Source organism: Gasterosteus aculeatus, chromosome 10, assembly GCF_964276395.1.
Source record: "Gasterosteus aculeatus chromosome 10, fGasAcu3.hap1.1, whole genome shotgun sequence".
Lineage (NCBI taxonomy): Eukaryota > Metazoa > Chordata > Actinopteri > Perciformes > Gasterosteidae > Gasterosteus > Gasterosteus aculeatus.
In genome coordinates this window covers 16,837,470-16,860,280 of record NC_135697.1, presented here as the reverse complement: position 1 = coordinate 16,860,280, position 22,811 = coordinate 16,837,470, and the positions used below count along the sequence as shown (strand labels likewise).

The following is a 22,811-nucleotide window of genomic DNA, read 5'->3' as shown; positions in this document are numbered from 1 at the left end:
CTAACAAACGTATAATTAGATTTTTGAAATTCTACGCGCGTAGTGCTTTAACTAAAATAACGCACAACATTTAAAAGTAAAAGCAGTCAGTGTGCAAAATGGGCTTTAATGGTCGCATTAATTTTCATAGCAAACTTTTTAAGTACCTCTACTGTATATGTAAATATTGTAGCCAGTGTAGAATTTTAGCGTCTAATCCTACAATCCTACAATAAATAAATCCTGCAATAAATACATCAAACAAAAGAAACGGACTAAATAGACAAATAAAAAAACGTTTTGTTCACACCGCTGGAAACTAGCAGGATATTAACCACACACGCACACACACAGGCGCACACACACACACACGCACTTTCATCTTGAAAGGTGCAGAGGAAGCGACGGATTAATGAATGAGAGACTTCGCCTCGAAGGACGTTGCTCAAACTTAAGTAGGATTAAGGAAAAAGGTTTTTAACTGCTGCTTTGTACTCTGCTACATTTGAGTAGGAATATTGTACTTTATTTACTACCCGATTAACCAAAAACACTTTAAAATAAAGAGGATGGGAAAGCGCAGTTTTCTGAAAAGTACTTCTTTTATTAATATTTTACAATCCTTTATTCATGGTTATGTCATTATTTACTTTTTCAGCGCCACTTTGCAAGTGTCATTATTCCATGCTGTCTGACGACAACAACAACAACAACAAAAAATAACCAAAGGAGGCTTTTTTAAAGAGAGAGTCTATACAACGCTGTCGTCAAGGGGCAGAGAGAGATTCACATTTGGGCTCTGGGCTCGACGTCTCATCTCTTCCGCTTGTCAAAAAACAAAAACAAGTTAAAAGCAGGACCGTCAGTCAGATGAATCAGTGTTGAGTTGGCCAGCCGTGACCCCCCCCCCCCCCCCCCCCCTCCCCCGGAGAGGTTAGTGCTCTTTAAAAGGGAGAACAGGGCCCCCCCCCCCCCTCTCTGTACCACGGTGAACCGACAGAGGTTCACTCGCTTTCTCTCTCCGGTGCGGCTCCAAACATTGGAGGATAATAGTTTGTGATTTTAAAAAAAGAAGAAAAAAGAAAAGAAGAAGAAGCCTGTTGACGACGTTCCCAAAGCATTGATACAAATTATTCAGAAGTTGGGTTGCAAAATGTGTCGGGGGAGATTATCTAGTTGTTTGTTGTGCTGCTGGCGGATACATTTCCTCGTAAAAATGATCTATCAAATACTTCCTGAGAAATAAAGGAAATATCTACCTGGCATGAAAAGAGGAGGAGGAGGAGGAGGATGAGGAGGAGGAGGCGTGAGAGAGAAGTGGAGTGATGGAGATAACGGGAGTGAAACATCTAATTAAAGATTAGAAAAGTAAAGACTGAATATAGAAAACGATGAGCTGCTGTGTGATGTGGAATGACTGGGTGGTGAGAGCCAGGAAGCGTGTGTGTGTCTGTGTGTGTGTGTCTATTGTGTGCGCCCAGGTCGAAAAGAAACAACAACCCTCCAGTGTGGAAGGGCGAAGCGGAGAGCTGCAGGACGGAGGTGTGGGCAGCAGCGCTGGTGTTTGTGCTCTTCAGCACAGAGGGGGGGGGGGGGGGGGCGTCCATCCAGCATCCATCGCCCACAGTGATCACTGCTGGAGCAGTTTGTGTGAGACGAGTAGGAATATTGATGTATTGGGAGATTAATCCGCTTTTAACCAGTGAGGGTAACTGTAGGCTAACGAGTATTTATGCTAAGCTAACTGGCCGCGGTGCTTCATATTGAACGTGCACACGTGTGAGAGGCGTCGGCCTTTCTGTCAGAAAAGCCTCGACCGAAGCTTCCTGCCCGACTCGACTCCAGCGGAGGAGAATTAGATAAATGTTTCCTATTTTTAATGAAACTTGGGTTCCTAAAAGACACCATGTGACCCACTGGGAGCGGCGAGAGCCCCCGGGGGGGCCAAGCGCACCAACTCGAGAGAATGTCGACATGGATCTGAATTGGGAGTTTGATCCGGTCTTAAGGAGCGGCGGCATCACGCCCGGAGGCCCTGGGCGATATTTTTTACACCAGGAAACGGTCGGAGGATTCACCGAAAAACTAAAACCCCAGCAGCCACTTTTACCACAAGAGGACAAAGAGCTGGAGAGGGGAGGGGCTCTGCATGCTCCACCCAGCTGGTGGGGGAGCTTGGTTCTCCCACCTGGGCGAGCAGACGGATTGAAGGTGGTCCAGGGGAACAAAAAAAAGGAAGTTTATATTAGCACCAAGTTTGATATTTTCCGTCCCACCGAAAAATGATGCTTTCCAGCACAGGTTTAGTGTGTGTGTGTGTGTGTGTCTGTGTGTGTGAGACTGTGTGTGTGTGCGGCGGTCGAGCCTTTACTGAGTGATTCACCAACTATCTTTGGTTCTTCGGGGCTGAATGAACGCGTTTAAGCCGATAGACGACGATGACATCGAGCGGGAAAGCTGGCGATTCTCTGATCATTAGGTGAGATCTTTCTTTTGTGTACAAATCTTCCAAAGCAAATAAGAGGCTTGATTTAAAGACAGTTCCAGTTCAGGAAATAATAACAAAAAATGCCTGATTATGGAGGAGGAGGAGAAAGAGGAGGAAGAGGAGGATGAGAGTGGGAGGAGTCACTTCCGGGAGGTGGGGGGCGGGGATAATGAGGCAGAGCACGGAGGGTCACTCGCTCTCCCCCACCCCGACCAAACGGGCCGAGGTGGAGGCCGGGAACGTCAGCCGCTGGCCCCGCCCCCCCGCCCGGCCTCTCGCCGCCCTCGCAGGTCGCTGCAGGTCACTGCAGGTCTCGGTCCTCCAGGTAGCGGTACTCAAACGTGAAGCCTTCCTTCTTCCGCTGGCCCCATTTCTCGTAGTCAAAGTAAATGTAGGTTCCCTGCAGAGCAAAAAAAAAACCCGCCTTTGAGCCATTTGGAGTTTGTTTCATATCGAAAACGTGGAAAAGCTCCAGATGGCGTTAATCAATCAATCATTGTAATAATCTTATGACCTGCTCGAACTCGTCCGTGATGGTCTTGGGTTCCTCGTGCCTCTGGAACCACATCATGTACTTGGTGTGGAACCTCCACGACTGCTTCTTCAGGGCTTTGGCTGCCAGATACTGGGCCTTCGTGCCCTGTGGGACGAGGAAGAGGAGGAAGAACTAAATGAGTGGGAACGCTTGGCTGTGATGAGCCCGTGATCACATGACACCGAGTCAGCTGCCGACCTCCAGGTAGTAAAAGATGAAGAAGAGGGTTTCTGTGGAAAGCCTCTGGTAGAACTCCACGGTGTCCGAGTGAGGCGGTGGCACCTGGTTGTGGAAAGGCAGGGTGGGGCAGGGGTTCCTCATCAGGTACTGCCTGTAACAGGGGAGGGAGGGGGGGGGGGGGGGGGGGAGGTTAGACGGACCAAACTGATGCAAAGACAAAAAACTGTGTCGATAAGGAGTCAGGCTGTTTAAATAAAATAAAAAGCTTTATCGGTGTCCGGGGAAACAATTACATTTCACATCACCGGCAAAACCAGCGCGACCTCGTTCATAACTTAGAATGTCAGCAGGTCAGAGTTCACCGGGCTCATGATGGCGACCCAATCACACGCAGCCAGAGCCGATCAAACTCCTCCTACTAAAACCGACCAGTATGCTGAACAGTGTGTGTGTGTGTGTGCTGGAAAGTAATTATAATTTTCTAAAAAAAACAACAACAACATCTTGTGTTTATTTAACACAGAGGAGAAGAGTGTGTGTGTGTGTGTGTGTGTGAGTGTGTGTGTGTGTGTGTGTGCCCGGTTGGACAAGAGCGTTTGAGTGTTGGATTTAAATGTCAATTGGGCCTGTGTGGGATTACAGAATAATCTGTGTTGGTACGTAACGGTGTCACCAGGATTATTGTTAAACTTCTGATAAGTAAATTGCACTTCATATAGTACGCAAAGTAGTTAGTAACCAAAGTACCTTCTGAGTAGACGTACAAAGCGTTGTATAATTAACGGCAGTGCTTTGTCCTAATTCCTGAAGGCATCGCGGTGCTTTCACCGAACACAGAATCGACTGCATGGCGTTGTACCTGATCCTCTCCGAGTCGGACGGGTGGGGCATGTGGGTCCACGCCGCCTCCTCCATGGCCTGTTGGTAGAGCTGGTCTTTGGACAGGGGGACCGGCCCCAGGGGGCAGACCCCCAGTGATGGGGGGATGCTGACCTCCGACAGCGAGAGCTGAGGCGCCGAGGAGGGCGGGCCCGAGGGGGCCACGGTGCCGCTGGGAAAGATGTCCGAGGAGAGGCGGGAGACGGACACTGGGCGCGGGAGGGTGGGGGAGGGAGAGAGGAGGCGTCGGGGGGGGAAATGGGGGGACAGGGAGAGAGAAGTTGAGTCAGGGTCGATCATTCAGCAGCAGGTTCTGCTCGGGTGGCTGAGAGTGGGAGGTGAGATGACACTTTGTTCCATTAAACTCCCGCCTTTCTATTTCTGCTCCGTGGCAGCGCGGCATCTCCCGTTGTTAAAGGTACACGTGTGTGTGTGTGTGTGTGTGCGTGTTACCTGGGGTGAGGTGCAGGGAGGGCACGTCTCCCTCCATCCCTGAGCTGAGTGCTGCTCGCTCGGCCATGGACTTCAGGCTGCTCAGAGGCTCCTGGGGCTGATGAGGACCGACAAGGAGACTCATGGGAAAACACGTTCTACCGCGCCAGCGTGTGTGTGTGTGTGTGTGTGTGTGTGTGTGTTGCTGCCCGGGCGGAGGATCTCGCTGTGATGGAAACCCTCCACCCAGAGGGAGGAAACTACATTAAATAGATTGATTTTCTTTCTTTGGATTATAGCAGCAAGTTCTAAAGATTTAGATCCTCATTATGTTTTATTTGAATGGCGATCAATAGATTTCTGTTATCGTTTCGTTTGATCAAGCCTCCTTTACGTTGTGACTAAACGGCGTCTCACCAGATTACACGTGAACGCATCATGATGACGTTTTTTTTTTTTTCTCGTTCACAGTGAACGGAGCTCGACGTCAAACCAAAAACGGCATCGTTGTGTGAGACGTGAAATCCGTGACCTGCTTCACTGAACAGCCGCTCACCTTGATGCCGTCGGAGGGCTGCGAGTACGACAGCGGGCCGTTCAGCAGGCCGCCGCTCGCCGCCTTGGCCTCGCTGTAGAAGGCCGGCGACGGGGAGCTGGGCGACAAACAAATAGAGCCCAATAAACTGGAACAAGTGTCCTTACTGGGGAGACAGGAGGGGGGGAGAGGGAGGGAGGGGGGGGTGAACAAAAAGGGGGCAACATGAAAGAGACACTTATCAAAAAGGAAGCGTGACACTCACGGCTGATTGGCTGTGGAGGTCAAGGACATGGGTTGGCTGCTTTGTGATTGGCTGGCACTGGTGAGGGCGGAGTCCGCTGTGCTGTCTGCTACCACGGCGCTGTAACCTGTGACAGAGGGGGGGGGGGACGCGGAGGTCAGGGTGGGCGTCCTCAGGATTCCAGGTCACCAGAGGTCAACGGAGGTCAGTCGGTCACTCACTTGTGCTCCCGTTCTGCTTCTGCTGGTTGGCTGGTTGCCGGACGGAGAGCGCCAGGCTCCCGCCGAGAATGCCGCTCCCGCCCGTCCCCGAGCCGCCGTTGCTCCCGATGACTCCCACGCCTCCGCCTCCGCCGCCGGGCGCCAGGCCTCCGACCGGGCTCAGGGACATCAGCGAGGACCCCTGCATCCCGGACTGCCCGGAGCTCAGCCCCAGCATGCCGGAGCCCACGCCGCCCAGCCCCGGCGCCGGGCCCAGCAGGCTGCCGGAGGAGGAGGAGGAGGAGGTGGGTCCGCCGACCGTGATGCTCCCGCTGCCGATGGAGCCCGCCGAGCTGTTGGTGGTGGTGGGGTTGATGCCGATGCCACCCAGGGAGCCCGGCAGGCCGGAGCCGATGGCCCCGGAGGCGGCGGCAGCTTGCGAGTAGGGCGCCGGCGTGGAGCCGGACAGGAGGCTCGCCATGTTGCTCAGGGACGCCGACATTCCCGACAGGCCGAGGCTGCCGGACATGGGGCCGCCGGACATGCCGCCTTTGCCCAGCGAGAGCCCCAGGCTGAGGCCCAGGCTGTTGGCGGGCGTGGAGCCCTGCGGCTGGGACATGGAGGTGAAGAGGCCCTGAGTGATGGCGTTGGGGGGGGAGGAGGAGGACACCATGTGGCTGTTGGCGGAGGCGATGGGGATGGAGATGGGGGCCGAGGAGGAGGTACCGACTAAGTTCTTGACTTGCTGCTGCGCCGACGGGTGGGGCGGCTGCTGGGTGGCGTTGCTGTAGCTGCCTGCGGACGTGTTGGAGAGGAGGCCCCCCAGGCCGCCGAGGTGACCGCCGCCCCCGGAGCCGCCCAGCCCCCCTCCGGAAATGTTGGCCACGGAGACGAGCGAGGACGAGGTCAGCCCCGAGACGGAGGAGGAAGAGGAGGAGGAGGAGGAGGAGGAAGAAGAGGAGGACGAGGAGGAGGACAAGGAGGAAGAGGGGTTCCCGTTCTTCACAGGAGACTGGAGAAAGAAGTGAGAAGATACGCGTTATTATTATTAGAAAACATTCAGTATAACGAAACCCATTTATTAATGTGGACCAAAAATATTGAATTTATATGAATTTGAAACTGAGAGAAAGCAACATAATATAGATAACTAATTGATCATTAGTTGTGAGGACACGCATCCTCAGACTCACCTGCCCGACCTCGCTGTCCGTTGAGCGACCCCTCTTCTTGTCGTCTTCGGAGTTCTCCTGAAAAAAACCCACAAACACAAATTACCACGTGAAGCTGCTAAATAACAAAAGTTAAAAAGGTCCGCCGGCGTAAAGAGACGTAAAACTAAAAGAAGATAACGCCGATTTCAACTTTCATCTGAGGAGCTCGTCGATTAACTCTGCAGTTGATTAAAAGAATGAACTTTTTAAACACCACCACGCCTCCCTTTCACCTCTAATGGCAGCGCGTGGGCGGAGAGAGCGGGCGGAGGCGGTGTAGCCGCGGGAAGGAGCGGGTGGCAGCGGCAAATTACCTCACGCTCTGATCGGCCACGTCGAATGCAACGAGTCGATCCTCAGCAGGAAGTTGTTTGGGGGGTTTTAATGAAGCTACGAGGCTGAACGCCAACAAACATGCAACCGAGCAGAAAAGCCGGTTGGATAAAAACCTGTTGGGAATGTTTTTTTTAATAATGCATGTTGACTTTTGGAGTTATTAGAAAGTCTGAACCTTCTTCTGCAAGCCTGCAGAAATAAGAGCAGATGTGGAATCGAATGTCTGAGCTAATTATTACGCACATTATTAACCTGCTGACAGTTTGTTTGGTTTCCTCCTTAACGTGTGATTCTTTTAGAGGTTTCTCTAAAACCGTCTGTTGACCTGCTGTTAGTGGGGGGGGGGGGGGGGGGGGGGGGCTTCTCACCGTAGTGCAAGTGGCGGGCGACGGGGGGATGGGCGAGGACGAGGTGGTGGAGTTCGGCGTGCTGCTGGAGTTCTGGAAGATCTCGTCCTCCAATTGCGAGTTTCCGGGCGGAGACGTGGCGACCAGCGTCTGAGCTGGAGGTAATTGATCAGAGACACAGAGGGGGGGGTCAACGGGGGTCAACGTGCTCATCCTCTCAGCCGTTAAACGTTTCTCCTTCTACTTACGGATGTCGTCCAGGTCCAGGTCGTCGTAGAGGAACTCGTTCTCCTCAAAGTCCGGATCCTGCGACGAGTCCAGGTAATACTCCACGTCGTCCTGTAGAGGAGACGGAGGAGGCGGCGGCTTAGAGGCGGCGCGGGGACGGAGCCGAAGAGGTCCCACAAAGACCGCGGGCCTACCTTGATCTTCCTGATGGAGTCCACCTGTATCGAGTCGTTGTCCAGCATCCTCAGTATCGTCTCCAGCATCCGGATGTGGTGCCGATGCTTCTCGATGAACTTCTTCAGCTCCTCGATGCGGTCCTGGTTCTTCAGAGGTGGGCGAGGGACAATTCGGGTGTCAGTTATTCAGAGTTTGAAGGGCTCTCGTTGGTCTAAATGTGTGCTTCAGTCATCTCTCTGATCGAGCACACTCGCACAATTTTGTATAGAAAAGTTCATATTTAACATTGAAAGGGAGGTGCAGGGGGGGGGGGGGGGGTGTGCACGGCGTGCATTGAAAGAAAAACATTTGAATAAATGATTCATTGCAGGAGCAAGAAAGACGTGTTTACACAGTGAGAAGCGCGTTCAAACTTTAATGGTGAACGTACGGCATTAAAAGTGCATTAAAGAGCAGCTGCATGTGCACTTCTTGACACGCCGCGTCACGCCGCAGCCCCACTTCTCATTTCAATGTTTAATAATGTTCTCCAGCACCTCAGACTTCATGTATGTTGTTGTTGTTTCTGTTTGTTTGAATATTTCGGAGGTTGAACTGCGTTTTTGAGACAGTTGGATGAAACGCAGGAAAAGGACAAAGAACGCACACCCACAGAGGTGGAGGCAGCAGGTGGAGGCAGAAGTCACCGCTCGTTTAATTATTCCCTGTGTAATAGAACAATGGGGGGGGGGACCGACCTCTTTGTCTCCTTTCTTTTTTCTGGTCTGGACCGACAGAGATTCCACTTCGCTCTCGAACTGGTCCACCTGCATGTTCAACGTGTCGATGGTGTTCTGGGGGGGGGGGGGGGGGAAGAGGAGGAGAAAGAGTTAACAGCGCGATGAAGAGTACATTTTGTGTTATTTACTGTGGGAAAAATATGAGACCTCTCGATCATATTTAGCTCTATTTTAGGCCAAATGTGTGATTGTGAGTCTGTAGTACGTCTGTCAACAGACGGATGACTAACAGAAAAACACCAGCAACACGTTGACCAAATAATGAAACATTCATTTTATGTTTTAAATAACCTGAACGATCAGCAGTGCGAAGGTGAAGGTGAACGTGATTTACTCACCGTGAGCCAGTTGCCGACCTCCTCCTTCTCTTTCTGGGCCGGTCCACCTTCTGGGCCAGACCCAAGCCCTCTTTAGAGTACGCCTTCGTCTTCGTCTCTCTCTCCACTATTTTGAAGCGCTCCATTTGCTGCAGGCGGACGAAGGAGTACAAACCCCGGGTTAGAAAAGGGCCGTGCTCGATATCGATGCGCGGTAATCTTCTATGTTCTGCAGGCAGGAAAGCCCCCGCAGATGTTTTGATGCTGCTCAGATAGAGATGAATGTGCAGTGGAGAGAACATTTTGCAGCCGGGAAATAAAATAAAGGAAATCACAGTAATCTTTAGGCTGGAGCTATAAAATAGCAGAACTAGGCGACAATGAGCGGAGAAAGGACCAGCATGTGACAGGAAGGTTTTCACCCGCATTGTGTTTCCACACAAAAAACAGTTTAAAAAAAAACCCCGATTGGTTATTGAAAGTCAAGTATTGAGATTAGTGACGGTAAACTTGTGACCTTTGACCCGACGACTCCCTGAAAGAGCTTTGAAATCAACCTCCACAGGACATCATTATCCATCATTTCGAGTTCCACTCACCGTCTCTATGAGTTTGCGATTCTCCACCAGCTGCCTTTTGTCTTTGATCTCGTTGGATGCAACCCACGTCTTGATCTGGTCTCGAAGACGCTGGAGGACCAGAAGGAGGAGAGGGGAGGAAAGAGGGTGGGGGGGGGGGGGGGGGGGCATCAGTGAACGCTCGCAGAGACTCGTCCTTCGGTCACGGACGGTGAACTTGAGTCAAACCGGCTCGGCTTGGAGTTTGGTTTGGATATTTAATACCCCTTCAATACCCGTTGCATCAGCCCTACCTCCCCCCTGAGGGGGGGGTGGGTGGGGGCAGGCACGGGCGATGATGTCATAAGATGACAGACTTGAAAAACCTCAACAGAAGAGTTGATGTCAGTAAAAGCTAAAGTGGATTTGTGAGGAGAGACGAGTTAACGAAGGACAGCAGAAGAGGAGCGTTTGTTCACCTGCAGCTTTTTAATCTCCTTCTTGAGGTCTGCTTCATATTTCTCCTTCTGGTTGGCGTTGGCTGCATTGTGGAGCTGAGCAGGAGAAAAGCAACACAACAGAAAGGACATATTTTATATATTAAATATATTCAGTCAAACGTTAACACAGGGGTCTGAAACCCTGAGTTAACAGAATGTATGTTAATATCTGTGATAAGTATGTGGGATTACATTAGATTCTTATTTAATACCAGTTAAAGATACACACTATATGCCAATAAATACACATTTTATATGGGCGTGCTACGATGACAGGCTATTATTGGTGCAACACATTTTTATGTAGACTTAGAACATTATTATTTGTTCTTTCCTTTATTTGTTCCAGCTCTGTGCTGCTCAATCCAAAAAACATCCACGAAAAGAAGCCGTTACACAAAAGGTGGTGAGAAAACCAAACTCGTGGAGCCGAATGGACGTAGCAAAGGGGAAGGAGCCGCCGGGAGCGGATCGGCCCGCCGGGCCGCTCTGACAACGGCTCGGCTTACAACAGTGACTCGGAGGTGGGGAAATGAACTAAACTACCAATGTTAGATGTTTCTCCTTCCTCTCAATCCGGATCCAAATGAATAAACCACGCGACAGGATTCTGTCAGCATTTACTCCCCAATTATAAGACAAAGAATCACAATCAGAGGAGCAATTAGTTGATTGGCAACAATAAAACTCAGTGAGCTGGATTGTTGGTTTCAGCTTCTCTTTGCTGCTTTCATTATTCTGTTGTTCTTTCATTTCCCCGGCGTCATCTGCTTTAAAGCATCTCATCTCATGTGTCTTCACGTTTTGGGACGCGAGCTGCAGTTCCATCCCTCCGGCGAACCTTGCTCACCTTTTGCCAAATGTCTTCAAACTGTTCGACTCCTTCCGCTACTTTTTTCAGACATCGATCTATTTCACCTGCGGGAGAAGAGAGGCGCGGAATTAACGAGCAGAGAAGCAACAGCGGCGGCGTTCACAAGTCCAAACACTCGGCGGCGCACATGAGGTCAGAGAAGCAGATTTAACGGATTATCTGCAGCAAAGAAAACAAAAACTCATTTCATTAGAAGTCAGTTTTGTGATGTTAAAACACGGCACGCCGGTAACACAGCCGGCTCCTGGTATCACACAAACACACACACATGCACACGCACTCCACACGGGACAGCAGAGCGTTTACAAATGGTGCTTGACATCCTTATGAAATATGCACATCTTAAAGAGACACATTGTGCTTCAGGGTTCAACGTTAATGCTTTTTTTTTTTTTTTCCACTTGCCTTTTGCAAGGCTACCTCTCGCCATTTTTTTCATGAGTGCACCTTGGGTGCCGTGCGTGTACAACTCTCAACAGACGGATCAGCACTTAGACACTTCCGTCATCATCATCATCATCATCAGCTCCGGCAAAAAAAAAAAAAGAAGAAAAAAGACTATTCTTTTCCCCCCGCTTGGTTCTATTGGTTCTCTTCAGTACGCTGCCGTGTGGAGGGATTCCTACTGTGAGTAACACAGGGAAAAAACACTTTTAATTCCTGAACTGGATTGATATGGTCTCTTGCATCTGATCCAAATCGGACTCGCGCTCACGTGTCTGCAGTCTGAGCAGGAAACACAAAAAAAATTGGGGGGGAAAAAAAAAATCTGTCGTCATAAATTTGTGCAGATTTGACGAAAATTTAAAAAAATTAAAAAACAACACACAACAACAACAACAGCAGCAGCAAAGTCGACGCCTAAATACATCACATGTTCTCTGAGCTCGACTTTAAACATCAAGCGGTACATTGATCATTGCTAACATACTTGATCGTGGCTGTTTATTCTTTCACAACACAATCGTGTACGTGAGATTATTCACGTCGTCATTACTAATCAATTAGGTCCCAAACAGCAGAAGAGAGACAGAGGAGGAAGGTGTGAAGACAAGGAGACACGGAGGAGGGACAGCGCTTCAGGACACATCTGATCCGTTTGGAAGCTCCTGTAATAGAATACCGTTCATTTGGTTTTGGGTTTGAAGTGAAAGAGGAGCTGCCACGTCTATTTTCACAATCTGGGCATTCAGAATGTGCGTCAATGTATTTCACCTTTTTGATATGTCATTCAATATGAACTAACAGCATTATTTTACTATTATTTTATTGATTAGCATATTCAGTCCCAGACGTCGAGAAAACATGTGACCAGTCCGAGGCGCTAACGAAAGGTTTGGGGTCTATTTACTCATCTGGGTGTCTTTAGGAGTCCCACATTGTCTCGGTGTGATGGCGTCAAACCCGGCGCTGCTTCAGGACCCCCCCCCCCCCCCCCCCCCCGAAACAACCGGGCCGGGGCTTCTAATGTTAACGACTTCAACCGAAGTGGACGAAACAAAGGAAGCTTTCTCACTCATTCAAAGAGGCAAATGTCGCCTCCTAATTCTGCCGTCGTATTAATACGCTCGGATTATTAATGTCAGAAGGAGGAAGACGCCGCGCGAGCAGATTGAAGCGGCGGCTGGGTGCAGTCGGACTGAACCTCTTCTTCTTGCTTAGTTTGTAAACACGAGAGCGAGCGAGGTCACAGGAGGTCACGTGGAGGGAGAATCCCTCTGCTCAGGAAGGCGGTTTGTAAAAGTTATTCACTGCTATTTCCCTGATGGCTGTCCGAAGCTGAAGCTCCCGCTGGTGGTTTGCGTGTTTCCTCGGCGGTTTATTTGCGGTCCGAGCCGGACGACAGTTGCTGGCATGTGCTGCTGCAGCTGCCGGTTTGGAGAGGAGGCGCGTGGTGGCAGAACCAACCGAGGCCCCATCGTTGGCGGAAGTCAAGTCAAATGTTTTTTTAAACAGTCGGAGAAGGACGAGCAACAAAACAACGTTGAAGTCGTCGCAGTGAGAAACGTTTATTACATTTGATTTATGCTTCACCTTCAACCCAGGATTGGTTCTGGTAGACAGTGAAACAAAATGATAACGGACGTCGTGCTAAACAAGTTCACCTCAATCAATACGTTGTTTAAAACCATTCTGCAGCTTTTTCTTTCTCCTTCTGATTAAATTATCCTTTTTTTGTTGAAAGAAGGCTAAATAAAATAGTTGTTTCAGAACTAACATAAGGTATAACTCACTTTTAGAATGCTGAATGTTTTCATTGATGCCTCTATTGATAAAATAAAATCAGGCAGAAATACTTTGAAACAACAGCTGCTGCATCAGTCTTCATTTGATAAGGTAAGAAGTGACTAAAGATCTCTGTGAATCCCTCGTGTTTGGGCTTCAGCGGGCAGGACGAGAGGCACGACTTGTCTTTGGACCGGGCAGCGGCAGGCGGGGAGGTTCTTTTGTTCCCCGCGGAGGAGGAAACAAAGCGTGATGCCCTGAAGCCGCAGCGATGGGTTTAATCTGCGGTTTTAACCTGCTTGATTCCTGTATTACTTCTGCCACTCGTGTCCAACCGCAACAATTCCTGCTTTGCATTATTTCAGATGTTTTGATGGGAGACACTGTTGACGACACACACACACACGCGCACGCGCACACACACACACACACACGCACACACAAAAAGATCTCACCTTGAAGTTTCCTTTTATCGGCCATGACTGATGACTAGGATGATGTCTTCATGCCTTCTTTCACTGCAGAACAAACAGACAGAAGCGTGTTTGAGTTTTCATTCATTAGTAATTCATTGTTTTTTAAGAACGACATGCAGCGAAGAAAACGGGCTGACGAGGAGAGACGGAGAGATGAAGGGACCATAGCTGCCCTGCCGAAGCGCCTTTGGGCAAAACACTGAATCACCGTGATGGAGCGGCAGCGCTGCAGGGGAGCTTGACCTTTAACCTCCAGAACGACCTCACGAGAGTTTGCTGTAACTAAAAGAAACATCCTCCCTTGGATATCTTTTTTCTTGTCCAATGAAATGCAAGGAGTCACTTCAGAGGTGTTTAAGTCTCACACGACCTCGTTACATATTCCACCGCTGATTTCATACCATTATTTATGAATGATTACTTCTTAATAGCCCCAGCTGAGGAGCGCTACAGGTATACGACAGGTCGGTTAGCTTCGATAGATCACTTTTGGAGAAGTGGCTTGCCTAAATACTTTGAAAGCACTTCAAGCGGGAGGCATCGACGCCTCCATAATTGAAACCTAAGATGTAATATATCTTCAAAATAAACCTTGAAAGTCTGGTGTCCAATCTGCATGTGCCTAAGAGAAAATAACCGCGATAAAAGAACATTTACGGTGTATTTTTTCTTATGTCTTAAGTTCAAATAATACTAAAATAAAAAAATGGAGCACAGATTGTTTCCTACTGCACTTTACATATATACCACATAATATATATACATGTATATATGTGTGTGTCTGTGTATATATATATATTTCCAGTTCTTTAGAGGTTTGTATTTATTCTCTGGTTCCTTCACTCTGAACTCACTGTGTCAAAAGGTGCTACTAAGTGTATTATAACCTCTGTTCTACTTCATTTGTCTGTCAGCTTTCCAAATACAGCTATGCGACGCCCCAACATGTGTACTTTTGTATAGAAGTCGTTGTTTGAACAAAACCCACCTGTGTGTGAAAAGTGTGATGCCCCCACCGACGTGATCGATAACATTGCAATATACAACAACGGAATGAAACCTATACGTGTTGTTGTTATTGTTGTGTCTGTGTGGCCTGGTGATGTTGCGTCAGATTAACTATATAACGATCTTTTGAAAAACAAAGAATCACATCGTAAACTGAGTCGTATTTGTGTAACTTAAAGTGCTCGTGTGCACGATCTGGTTCTGTAACAGCAGCCCGTCAGGACGACTTTTAACAGACTGATGTCTGGATTAGCTTTAGCATTACTCCCCCAAACAGGTGCAAACATCTGGACCCCCCCCCCCCCCCCACACACACACACACACACACACACCTTACCCCTCCGCTAACACGCGTTCACACTGTTCAACTAAAGATACTTTCACAGTTTGGCCATTTTATTGCGTAATCTAGTAACTACGCCGGCAATGGTGCTAGCTGAAGCTAACGAACTAGCCGGGGCAAACATTTGTTAGCCCGGGATGTTTATAAACAATGCGCGCATCATCAGTGTCATTGGGGCAACATTCGCGGGCACACACTTTAAAACAAACTCAAGTTTGCATGCCGCGGACCTGCGGAGGAAGTTGAGCATTCCCCCCCGTTTTTTAACGGAAAAACACACGTTGATGTGTTGTCAGTGTGGGGGGCTGCAGCTTCTCACCGGCAACGCTATCTGATGTGGGAGACACAATTTGGAAAGGGGAGAGAGGCAGAATGGGGAGAGGGAGGGGGGGAGGCACATAAATGCATCACCTTTGAGTCTGCGGTGTATTTACCTGGATTTTTCCGAGCTGCGATGTCTCCCCTCGGTCGCCACACTGCGGCAAAGCTTCAACGATTCAGTACAAAGGCTATTTTTCTAAAAATATAATGTCAATTCTTCTCGCTAAACAATCACTCCGCACATCCAAGATGGCTGCCAGGAACACCTCCTCCTCTGATGCCCTGTTGGACACGAGTCCCGCCCAGCGTGTCTGTGATTGGCCTACTGCGGCCAATCCTGGGCTCTCATTCGTTAAGGTCTGCTGTCGGTCATGACAGGCAGATTTTACTACTTCCCGGATGACTCCCGCTCTGATTGGACTGTTTGTAAAGGTGAAAGGTTAAACACAATTGTGCCGCGCCCCCTTCTGGATTTTTTTCCCCTCAACTTTATTTACAATAACAAACGAACCAACCGACTATGACAAATGTTTGTATTTTACCACGGAATTGTGTATTCTAGTTAGGTGTGAACATGTCAAGTTCATTCCGTAAAATCCCATGAAGCTTGTTTATCTTGTTGTCATTAATGTTAATGTTTCTTTTCAAAACAAAAGTGAAATCCACAATAAGTTCAAAAGGAATTAAGCCGGTTTACAATTTGGCACCACCCCTACACGTAAAAAAACAACATTTTAACGCAGTAAGCCACGTGTTAAAACCGGAGATCTTTTAAAGCGCTACGCAAAGCAAATGTATTAATATCATTGTTTTTCACCAGTTATGTTTTCAAATCATTGTTGTCTGACCCTCATTATGATTCATGAAACTCACATCGTAGTTGACCTGCGAGCTACGGCTGCATGTCGACTGATGGAAACATCCAGTTATTGATCACACTTTGGGGGGCTTCGTGCCCTCCACGCTGCAGTGAGGCTTTAAAACCATTATCACTTAATACATTGCATTGCAAAGGTCAAGTGTGTATAAACATGAACATAATGTAATGGTCTTCTGTATGTATTCCTCAATGCTAACAAAATGTTACAATTTACATTATTTCAACTGTGAATATTCCTTTTCATCCAGATTAATTTTGTAAAACATTATGGTGACAGTTGGGGTCCTAGGGGTCTGTATTTACTTATATTACTCATTTCCCATATATTTCTTGTGTCCTGGTTGATCTCAGGCAGACAGGGCAAAAGCAATATAACTCCTTTAGTTGTTCAGTGTACGAGTCCTTACCCATTAAGGAATTAAAATTGCTATCAAAGAAGAGTCTTTCAGTCATGAACAACCAACTTACATTTCCAGGTTATTTTATTGTGTCATTGTGTAATTTATGTTGCGTTTTCAGTATCTGTTTAAAGGTTAATTCAGAGACAGACCCAACGTTAAGTTTTATGTCCTTTTACCGTCCCCCAAAAAATAAACAAGGCATAATAAATGAGTTTGCACTTCCACGCACAAAAAAAACAACAATATTTCATAATTTATGATGTTAGTTACATTTTCATATTACACGTGTAATATAAGTATTTTGTATATTTGACTTACTGGCAGATATAATATTTTAAGTTGTATAAAGTGTACAAGTGTTTCTATTTAAATTTTAGAGCAACAGATAAAGGATACAATAGATGACTCACGTCAAACTGTTTGATAGATGTTTCGATCGAGTTTTCTGCTCCATGAGCACTATTTTCTTTGCAGCTTAACTGCTTTTAATGGTCACTTTTACTTTTGTTTATAACTTTTTTGTACATGGCACCACAATGCAATAAATCATAACATCTGCATTGCTCCTTCCGGCCGCTGGAGGGCGCCGCAGCCTTTGTCTCATTTCATAGATGTTCAAAAAGGGAAATCTGTGTTCCGATACTTTAAAATGAATCAATTTGTGAATTACTGTAGAATTAAATGATTTGCTGCAGTAAACTTTTTGAGCAGTTGGTAAGTAAAAGTAAAGTAAAAAATAGAGTATAGCGGTGGTATTAGTACTCATAAACTGGTCTGAATGGACTCTGAATTCATAACCTTCATATACATCATTCATAAATCGTGTCCCAATTGTAAAACAAAACCCCGACAACAACCAATCTTACATTTAAAGTGATTTATTTTCTTTTACGATGAGACTTGAAACCTTTTAACGGCGTACGGTTCACAAGATCACAACATCTGACGAAGGCACAAACAAACGCAAATATTTGACAAAACAATAACAAATTCAGTGCAAAAATACTGTGTCGAAAATGAATAAAAGGCAAATACATTTGCATATCTCTTTTCGGTACAGAACAAAAAAAGGGAAGGTCTCCATAAACAATCTGTAAATACTCGCTCACACTGACACGTTTGCTGCTCTGATTTCAGAAGCCTTTGAAATTAAACTTGTTTCCAACGACATACTGTGTCTTCGAGATGAAATATAACTTCAGATTATTCCTGAGAAAAGAATAAAAAAAGTAGCCGTGCCCTCAAATAAATATCTTCACTACAGCAGAGACATAAAAAAAAAGCCAAAACCATAAATAAAAAGGAAAAACAATAAATATAAATCAAGCAGCTTATTTGCAAATCACTCCTGTTACTTTTGGTATCTGATCTTCTCATTTCTTCTCCTTATTTTAAAGGCGATACAAAACGAAAGTGGAAGCGGTTTCGAAATAAAGACGAACCTGCCGCGTGACGGTCAGTTCCTGAACCTGTAAGAGATGGGCAGCAGCTTGTGGGTCTTCTTCATGGTCTGGACCTTGGCGTGCGTCTGGTCGTCCATGGTCTTGTAGCACCGCCGGGCGTAATCCAACAGCTTCTCCTTCGATGCCTCAAACTCCCCGACCTCGGCCACCTGCAGGTCAGAGTGGTTGTTAGACACCGTCCATACGGAACCCTTTCAGGCTCTGCATCGGGGCCAGGACTTTGAAGGGGCTCAGCGCCGCTGCCATGGCAACAGGACAAGGTCAGACCTTCTCGGGAGCCATCAGCAGCAGCTCCGCGATGGGGGAGGTGGAGGCCATGGTGTTCCGGTCCACGCCGTGGATCTGGAAGGCCCGGGACATGCTCCTCACCCGCTGGTAGGTGGCCAGGATCTTCTTGTAGCGGATCATGACCCCCTCGGGGTCTTTAACTGTGGAGGACGAGGTGGGGAGAAGGGGAGACTGAATGGAGGCGTAAGATAAGAACCATGTTGTTGGTTTTTGTTTCTTAAAGCGACAGTGTCGTAGCCGTCTGGAAGTTTAGTGGAATGAAGTGATGTAGTACTGTTATATAGTACTGTGTGCTACATAGTATGCGTGATTGAGTAAAGCTCCCACCTCTCTGTCTCTCCCTGCCGTGGGTGATCCTGAAGATCCTTCTCATCTTCATCCTCGGTTCCGCGTTGCCTCGCCCTCGGCCCTTCTTCTTCGACCCCTTCTCCGCCGAGGAGTCCTCGTCCTCGTCCTCGTCGTCCTCCTCTTCCTCCTCCACGTACTCGTCCTCGGTGTAGTACTTGTCCTCCTCCAGGTGAAACTCCTGCTTCACTGCGGACGTGAAATGACGAGGCGGCGATGACGCATCGCAGGAACAGTTTGCGGCGTGATACTTGAAACGTGGACATTCTTTTTGTTGACACGATGAGACAATCTGCTCACCGGGGACGGCGGTGCTGCGACGGGTCCGGGGGCCTGAACCCTGCAGCCGCTTCAGGGTCATCCCGGACCTGGTGGTCATGGGGGAGGGAGGGGAGGGGGGGCTGGCGGGCTGGACCTTCACACCGCGCTGGGCGTCCCCACACCACTCTGTTATTGGGAGAAAAAAAGGAAAAGAAGAAAGAAAGAAGACCACGTGATGGGGAAACGTCTGCATACATTTAGCTTTCATCAAGTGAAGACACGCCGAGGTAGCAACCTGTCAATCAGAGTAAGCCCCGCCCTCAAGCCTCCCCTGCCTCATGGTCTGTTTGACTGTAAATGGACCATAATTCACAAAATGAACATCAGGCTGCATTGAAGAAGACCTGAAACTAGATGGTTTACTGAGGGAATAAATCCAGAGAGAAGTAGAGTCATTTCCTCATAGACGTCTATGGGAGCAGAGGAGTCGCCCCCTGCTGGTCACTACAGAGAAGTAGAGTCATTTCCTCATAGACGTCTATGGGAGCAGAGGAGTCGCCCCCTGCTGGTCACTACAGAGAAGTAGAGTCATTTCCTCATAGACGTCTATGGGAGCAGAGGAGTCGCCCCCTGCTGGTCACTACAGAGAAGTAGAGTCATTTCCTCATAGACGCCTATGGGAGCAGAGGAGTCGCCCCCTGCTGGTCACTACAGAGAAGTAGAGTCATTTCCTCATAGACGTCTATGGGAGCAGAGGAGTCGCCCCCTGCTGGTCACTACAGAGAAGTAGAGTCATTTCCTCATAGACGTCTATGGGAGCAGAGGAGTCGCCCCCTGCTGGTCACTACAGAGAAGTAGAGTCATTTCCTCATAGACGTCTATGGGAGCAGAGGAGTCGCCCCCTGCTGGTCACTGCAGAGAATGCAGCTCTAATACATGCAGTTCTGACTTGTTTCCAACTGGACTATGTGCTGCATGTTTCATGGCTTCAGTCATCGGTGACTCTCATGTGGTAAACAAAATAAAAGCGAGGGAGGGGTCGGCCGGCTCCTCACCCTCTGGACCCCTCAAACTGACGATGAACCGGTCCAGCTGACAGCGCAGGAAGTTGCGTTCCTCCTCCAGCTCCTCGATGCGCTTCTGCAGCCAGGCGTTCTTCTCCAGAGTGACGTACAAGTGAGCTCGCAGGTTGGAGACCAGGATGAACGGGCTGTACGGAGAGTGAGGGGGCTCCTGCACCACGGGGTCTGCAGGGGGAGAAGCATAAGGGAACGTTTACTCCCGAAAGCTCAAGACGGTGGTCCTTCACTCAACTTCCCCAAATGAGGCACAGGAGCCGAAAGTTAAAGAAACTCATCAACTGCATTAGGTAATAATATATATATAAATATATATATATATTGCTTGCACTTCTTTCACCGTCATCATTTTGTCACATGTATAAAGAGAAAGACGTATGGCGCACCGTCCATCTGCTGACCCTGGTTCAGGTGATACGCAGGAGGCCTCTCCATGCTTTCCTCCAGAGGGAAAGACACCTCATAGGCATCCAGGTACAGACCTCCTCCACCTCCTTCTTCTTCCCTTCCTCCACCCGATGGCGAGGAGGAAGACGGCTGGGGCAAGTAGTGCTCTGACATCGACGAGGGAAAAAGTGGCTCTCAGAATGGAAATTACTAATTTTTTAAAAGAATGAATCCATAGTTAATCCATAAACCAAGATCTTTAAATAAAGTGTTGTATATCAATTACCGTGGAAAAGGAAACAATGAGTGCAAATAAACAAATAAAGAAAAATGTTTTTTAAAAGGAGAAAAAACATAATGTTGCACACACACTTTGTCATTTATATGGTAATAAATAAAACAGAACGCCAGTAAAATGGTCATAACATCGAAAAAGGCGTCTAACGAGTATAAAACTCAATGAGACCCATTAGCTCATTAAAACGTGCAATATATCACTATATCAGCTCGACATAATAATGATAATCTACTGAGGCAGCGATCGTTTAGTTGAGAGAAATACAACACAAAACATTTGAATCTATAACTGTCGAGAAGATGACATTAAAGTCCCAGAACGGACGTTTTATTTTAAAGTCCGTTAAACGGGATCCGTCGCGTCGGCGGACGGACGCGCCGCTCCCCGCGCGCCGTTACCTGTCCGCTGGGCTTCGTCTCTGCCGGTCGGAGGCTCCATGGTGGACGGTTCCGTGTTCAGGTGAGATGTCGGACTAGTTAATAACTGTAGTTATTATCCGCCTCCAGCAGCACCGCGCGCAGTTATACTTCTGTAATACAGCCCGCAACGACGCGCAGCTGCAATTACCTGATTATAAGTGGCTCCAACAGGTGCACGGGGCTGGGCGGCGCGCATGCGCACAACGACGGCGTTCGCGCGCCTCTTAAAGCTTCGGGTTTAAAACGCTCCGACGGAAGTGTGCGCGAGCCGCCTTTCCGCGATTGGAGGGTCGGAAAGCCGCGGGCTCGCACCGGATGTACCTGAGGAGGCGGAGCCCAGCTTTCAGAGAAGGCGGAAAAGGTGAGCGACGCGGAAGCGAAAGCAGGAGAGCCGCGAAAGCCGGAAGATTGAGGTTCTGTGCAGCTGGACGGACGAAAAAAAAAAGCACGTGAGTCAAAGAAGGGAATATAAATAAACACAATGAAGTGTGTCTGCAGTGTTGTGTTCGATAAGAAGCCAAAGGACTCACTCACCTGAGGAGGCTACCTGCTGAGATCGAGTCCATGACGCAATATGACGGACAACTTCTACACTATCCATGTTTTTCTAGATTAGTTTAATCAACTTTCGTTGTGTAGAAAAATTCAGCGATGACGTCACAGCGGGACAACTGGAAAGCATCTTACACTGGAATCAAACGTGTAACACGAGCTATTGATTTACAAAAAGATGACATTTTCAGATAAATTACTTAAGTAAAGGTACTTGTACAACATTTAAAATCTCAATTCAAGTAAAAATCTGAAGAATGTGCCGCGTGACTGTTTTACTATTATATCTTGATATTAGATCATTATTACCGTTGTACTATTATGTAGAATCGTTCAATGTACATATTTAAATATGATGGGCGCCAAAACTTGCATGCAGCTCTAAAAGCCAGATTTAATAAAAAAAAAATGGCCCCTTTGAAAGTTTTCCTGATCTCACGTCTGCCTGATGAAACGGGTAATAACTGCCTCTCTCCCCCAGCTGCATTATGGCGTTCTGTGACGGCCTCTCCCACTGTAAACTGGCCCTGGCCTTTGCCGTGCTGATGGATTTACTGGGAGGAACCGCTCTGCTGGTGGGAGTCTTCGCCCCCCTGGAGATCCAAGGGCGGGACTTTGGCGACTTGCTGGTCTATACTGGTATGAAACATCGGATGAGTTGCAGACTGGTGGAGGGGAAAGAGGATCAGGTTCAAATCAAAGGAAGCCATTACGCCAAAGACCAGTGAACGGATCGGGTCGGCGCCCACTTCCTGTCAGCTGACGCCATTCACATGAACTGAAACGGAAAGAAATAAGCAAAACGACACGTTTTATTGTTTTTATTCTCAGCATTCAAATGTTTTTTTTTCTGAATGGGGCCACTTCTCAGGGGCCCGAGCGGCTGTCTAACCTCCGGCCCGTCCGCAGGGGCCCTGTTCGTGGTGATGTCGCTGGCGGGCTGGGTGCTGTGGTACAGCGGAAACATCGAGGGCCTGACCTCCAAGAGGGAGCTCGGGCACATCAGCAGCGCCGTGGACCGGCTGGCGCGCAACCTCAGCCGCAAGATCCGCTCCTACAAGGGTCACCTCTGAGCCGAGGGGACAGGAAGCGCCGTCCGCCATTTCAGTTTAAAAGCCCCGGGCGGCGGCGTTAAAGCGAGCTGCAGCGAAAGCATTTCAGTCACATCTGTTACGTGATGTTGTTATTTTATCATTATTCGTATTGCTTAGTGTTCATACGTGGTCTCTGGTTGGATTTCAATAAATGCATTTTTATACACTA

General features: G+C 48.1%; 3 protein-coding genes across 5 annotated transcripts; 1 reads left to right on the top strand and 2 right to left on the bottom strand.

The window, feature by feature from the left end:
- Nucleotides 1-568: 568 nt before the first annotated feature.
- On the bottom strand, nucleotides 569-15,463 carry LOC120826800 (CCR4-NOT transcription complex subunit 3-like). The gene is given in 20 exon segments (XM_078081340.1): nucleotides 569-2,867; nucleotides 2,982-3,107; nucleotides 3,201-3,333; nucleotides 4,042-4,270; nucleotides 4,515-4,611; nucleotides 5,050-5,194; nucleotides 5,294-5,399; nucleotides 5,494-6,484; nucleotides 6,666-6,722; nucleotides 7,391-7,524; nucleotides 7,618-7,708; nucleotides 7,792-7,920; nucleotides 8,512-8,607; nucleotides 8,892-8,935; nucleotides 8,938-9,019; nucleotides 9,470-9,559; nucleotides 9,907-9,981; nucleotides 10,778-10,845; nucleotides 13,483-13,545; nucleotides 15,289-15,463. Coding segments are annotated over 19 exon segments (2,817 nt in total). The 5' UTR covers nucleotides 13,508-13,545; nucleotides 15,289-15,463; the 3' UTR covers nucleotides 569-2,768.
- Nucleotides 15,464-17,318: 1,855 nt separating this feature from the next.
- LOC120826995 (coiled-coil domain-containing protein 106) lies at nucleotides 17,319-21,222 on the bottom strand. 2 transcript variants are annotated; one of them, XM_040189655.2, is made up of 7 exons: nucleotides 20,976-21,222; nucleotides 20,279-20,446; nucleotides 19,869-20,060; nucleotides 18,853-18,999; nucleotides 18,535-18,741; nucleotides 18,187-18,347; nucleotides 17,319-18,068 (listed from the first exon to the last, which is right to left on the bottom strand). In XM_040189655.2, exons 1-7 carry the CDS (start codon nucleotides 21,013-21,015, stop codon nucleotides 17,913-17,915), a joined length of 1,071 nt encoding a protein of 356 aa, XP_040045589.2. In that variant the 5' UTR covers nucleotides 21,016-21,222; the 3' UTR covers nucleotides 17,319-17,912. The 2 variants fall into 2 exon arrangements, with proteins under 2 accessions (XP_040045589.2, XP_040045588.2); XM_040189654.2 differs by having other exon boundaries at nucleotides 20,566-21,165.
- An 89-nt stretch (nucleotides 21,223-21,311) lies between these two features.
- tmem238a (transmembrane protein 238a) lies at nucleotides 21,312-22,811 on the top strand. Of its 2 annotated transcripts, none has more exons than XM_040189689.2 (3): nucleotides 21,312-21,445; nucleotides 22,030-22,187; nucleotides 22,458-22,811. In XM_040189689.2, the coding sequence occupies exons 1-3, from the start codon at nucleotides 21,312-21,314 to the stop codon at nucleotides 22,619-22,621; spliced, it is 456 nt and encodes a 151-aa protein (XP_040045623.2). In that variant the 3' UTR covers nucleotides 22,622-22,811. The 2 variants fall into 2 exon arrangements, with proteins under 2 accessions (XP_040045623.2, XP_077937465.1); XM_078081339.1 differs by lacking the exon at nucleotides 21,312-21,445 and adding an exon at nucleotides 21,491-21,758.

Excerpts from the sequence above, each read along its gene's own strand:
- tmem238a (XM_040189689.2), top strand. The coding sequence starts at position 21,312 with ATGTACCTGAGGAGGCGGAGCCCAGCTTTCAGAGAAGGCGGAAAAGGT. Across the intron at positions 21,446-22,029 it reads CGGACGAAAAAAAAAAGCAC|CTGCATTATGGCGTTCTGTG; the intron begins GTGAGTCAAAGA and ends TCTCTCCCCCAG. Across the intron at positions 22,188-22,457 it reads CGACTTGCTGGTCTATACTG|GGGCCCTGTTCGTGGTGATG; the intron begins GTATGAAACATC and ends GCCCGTCCGCAG.
- LOC120826995 (XM_040189654.2), bottom strand. The coding sequence starts at position 20,659 with ATGACAAAGTGTGTGTGCAACATTATGTTTTTTCTCCTTTTAAAAAAC. Across the intron at positions 20,447-20,565 it reads TCATTGTTTCCTTTTCCACG|AGCACTACTTGCCCCAGCCG; the intron begins GTAATTGATATA and ends CGTCGATGTCAG. Across the intron at positions 20,061-20,278 it reads CCAGGGTCAGCAGATGGACG|ACCCCGTGGTGCAGGAGCCC; the intron begins GTGCGCCATACG and ends CTCCCCCTGCAG.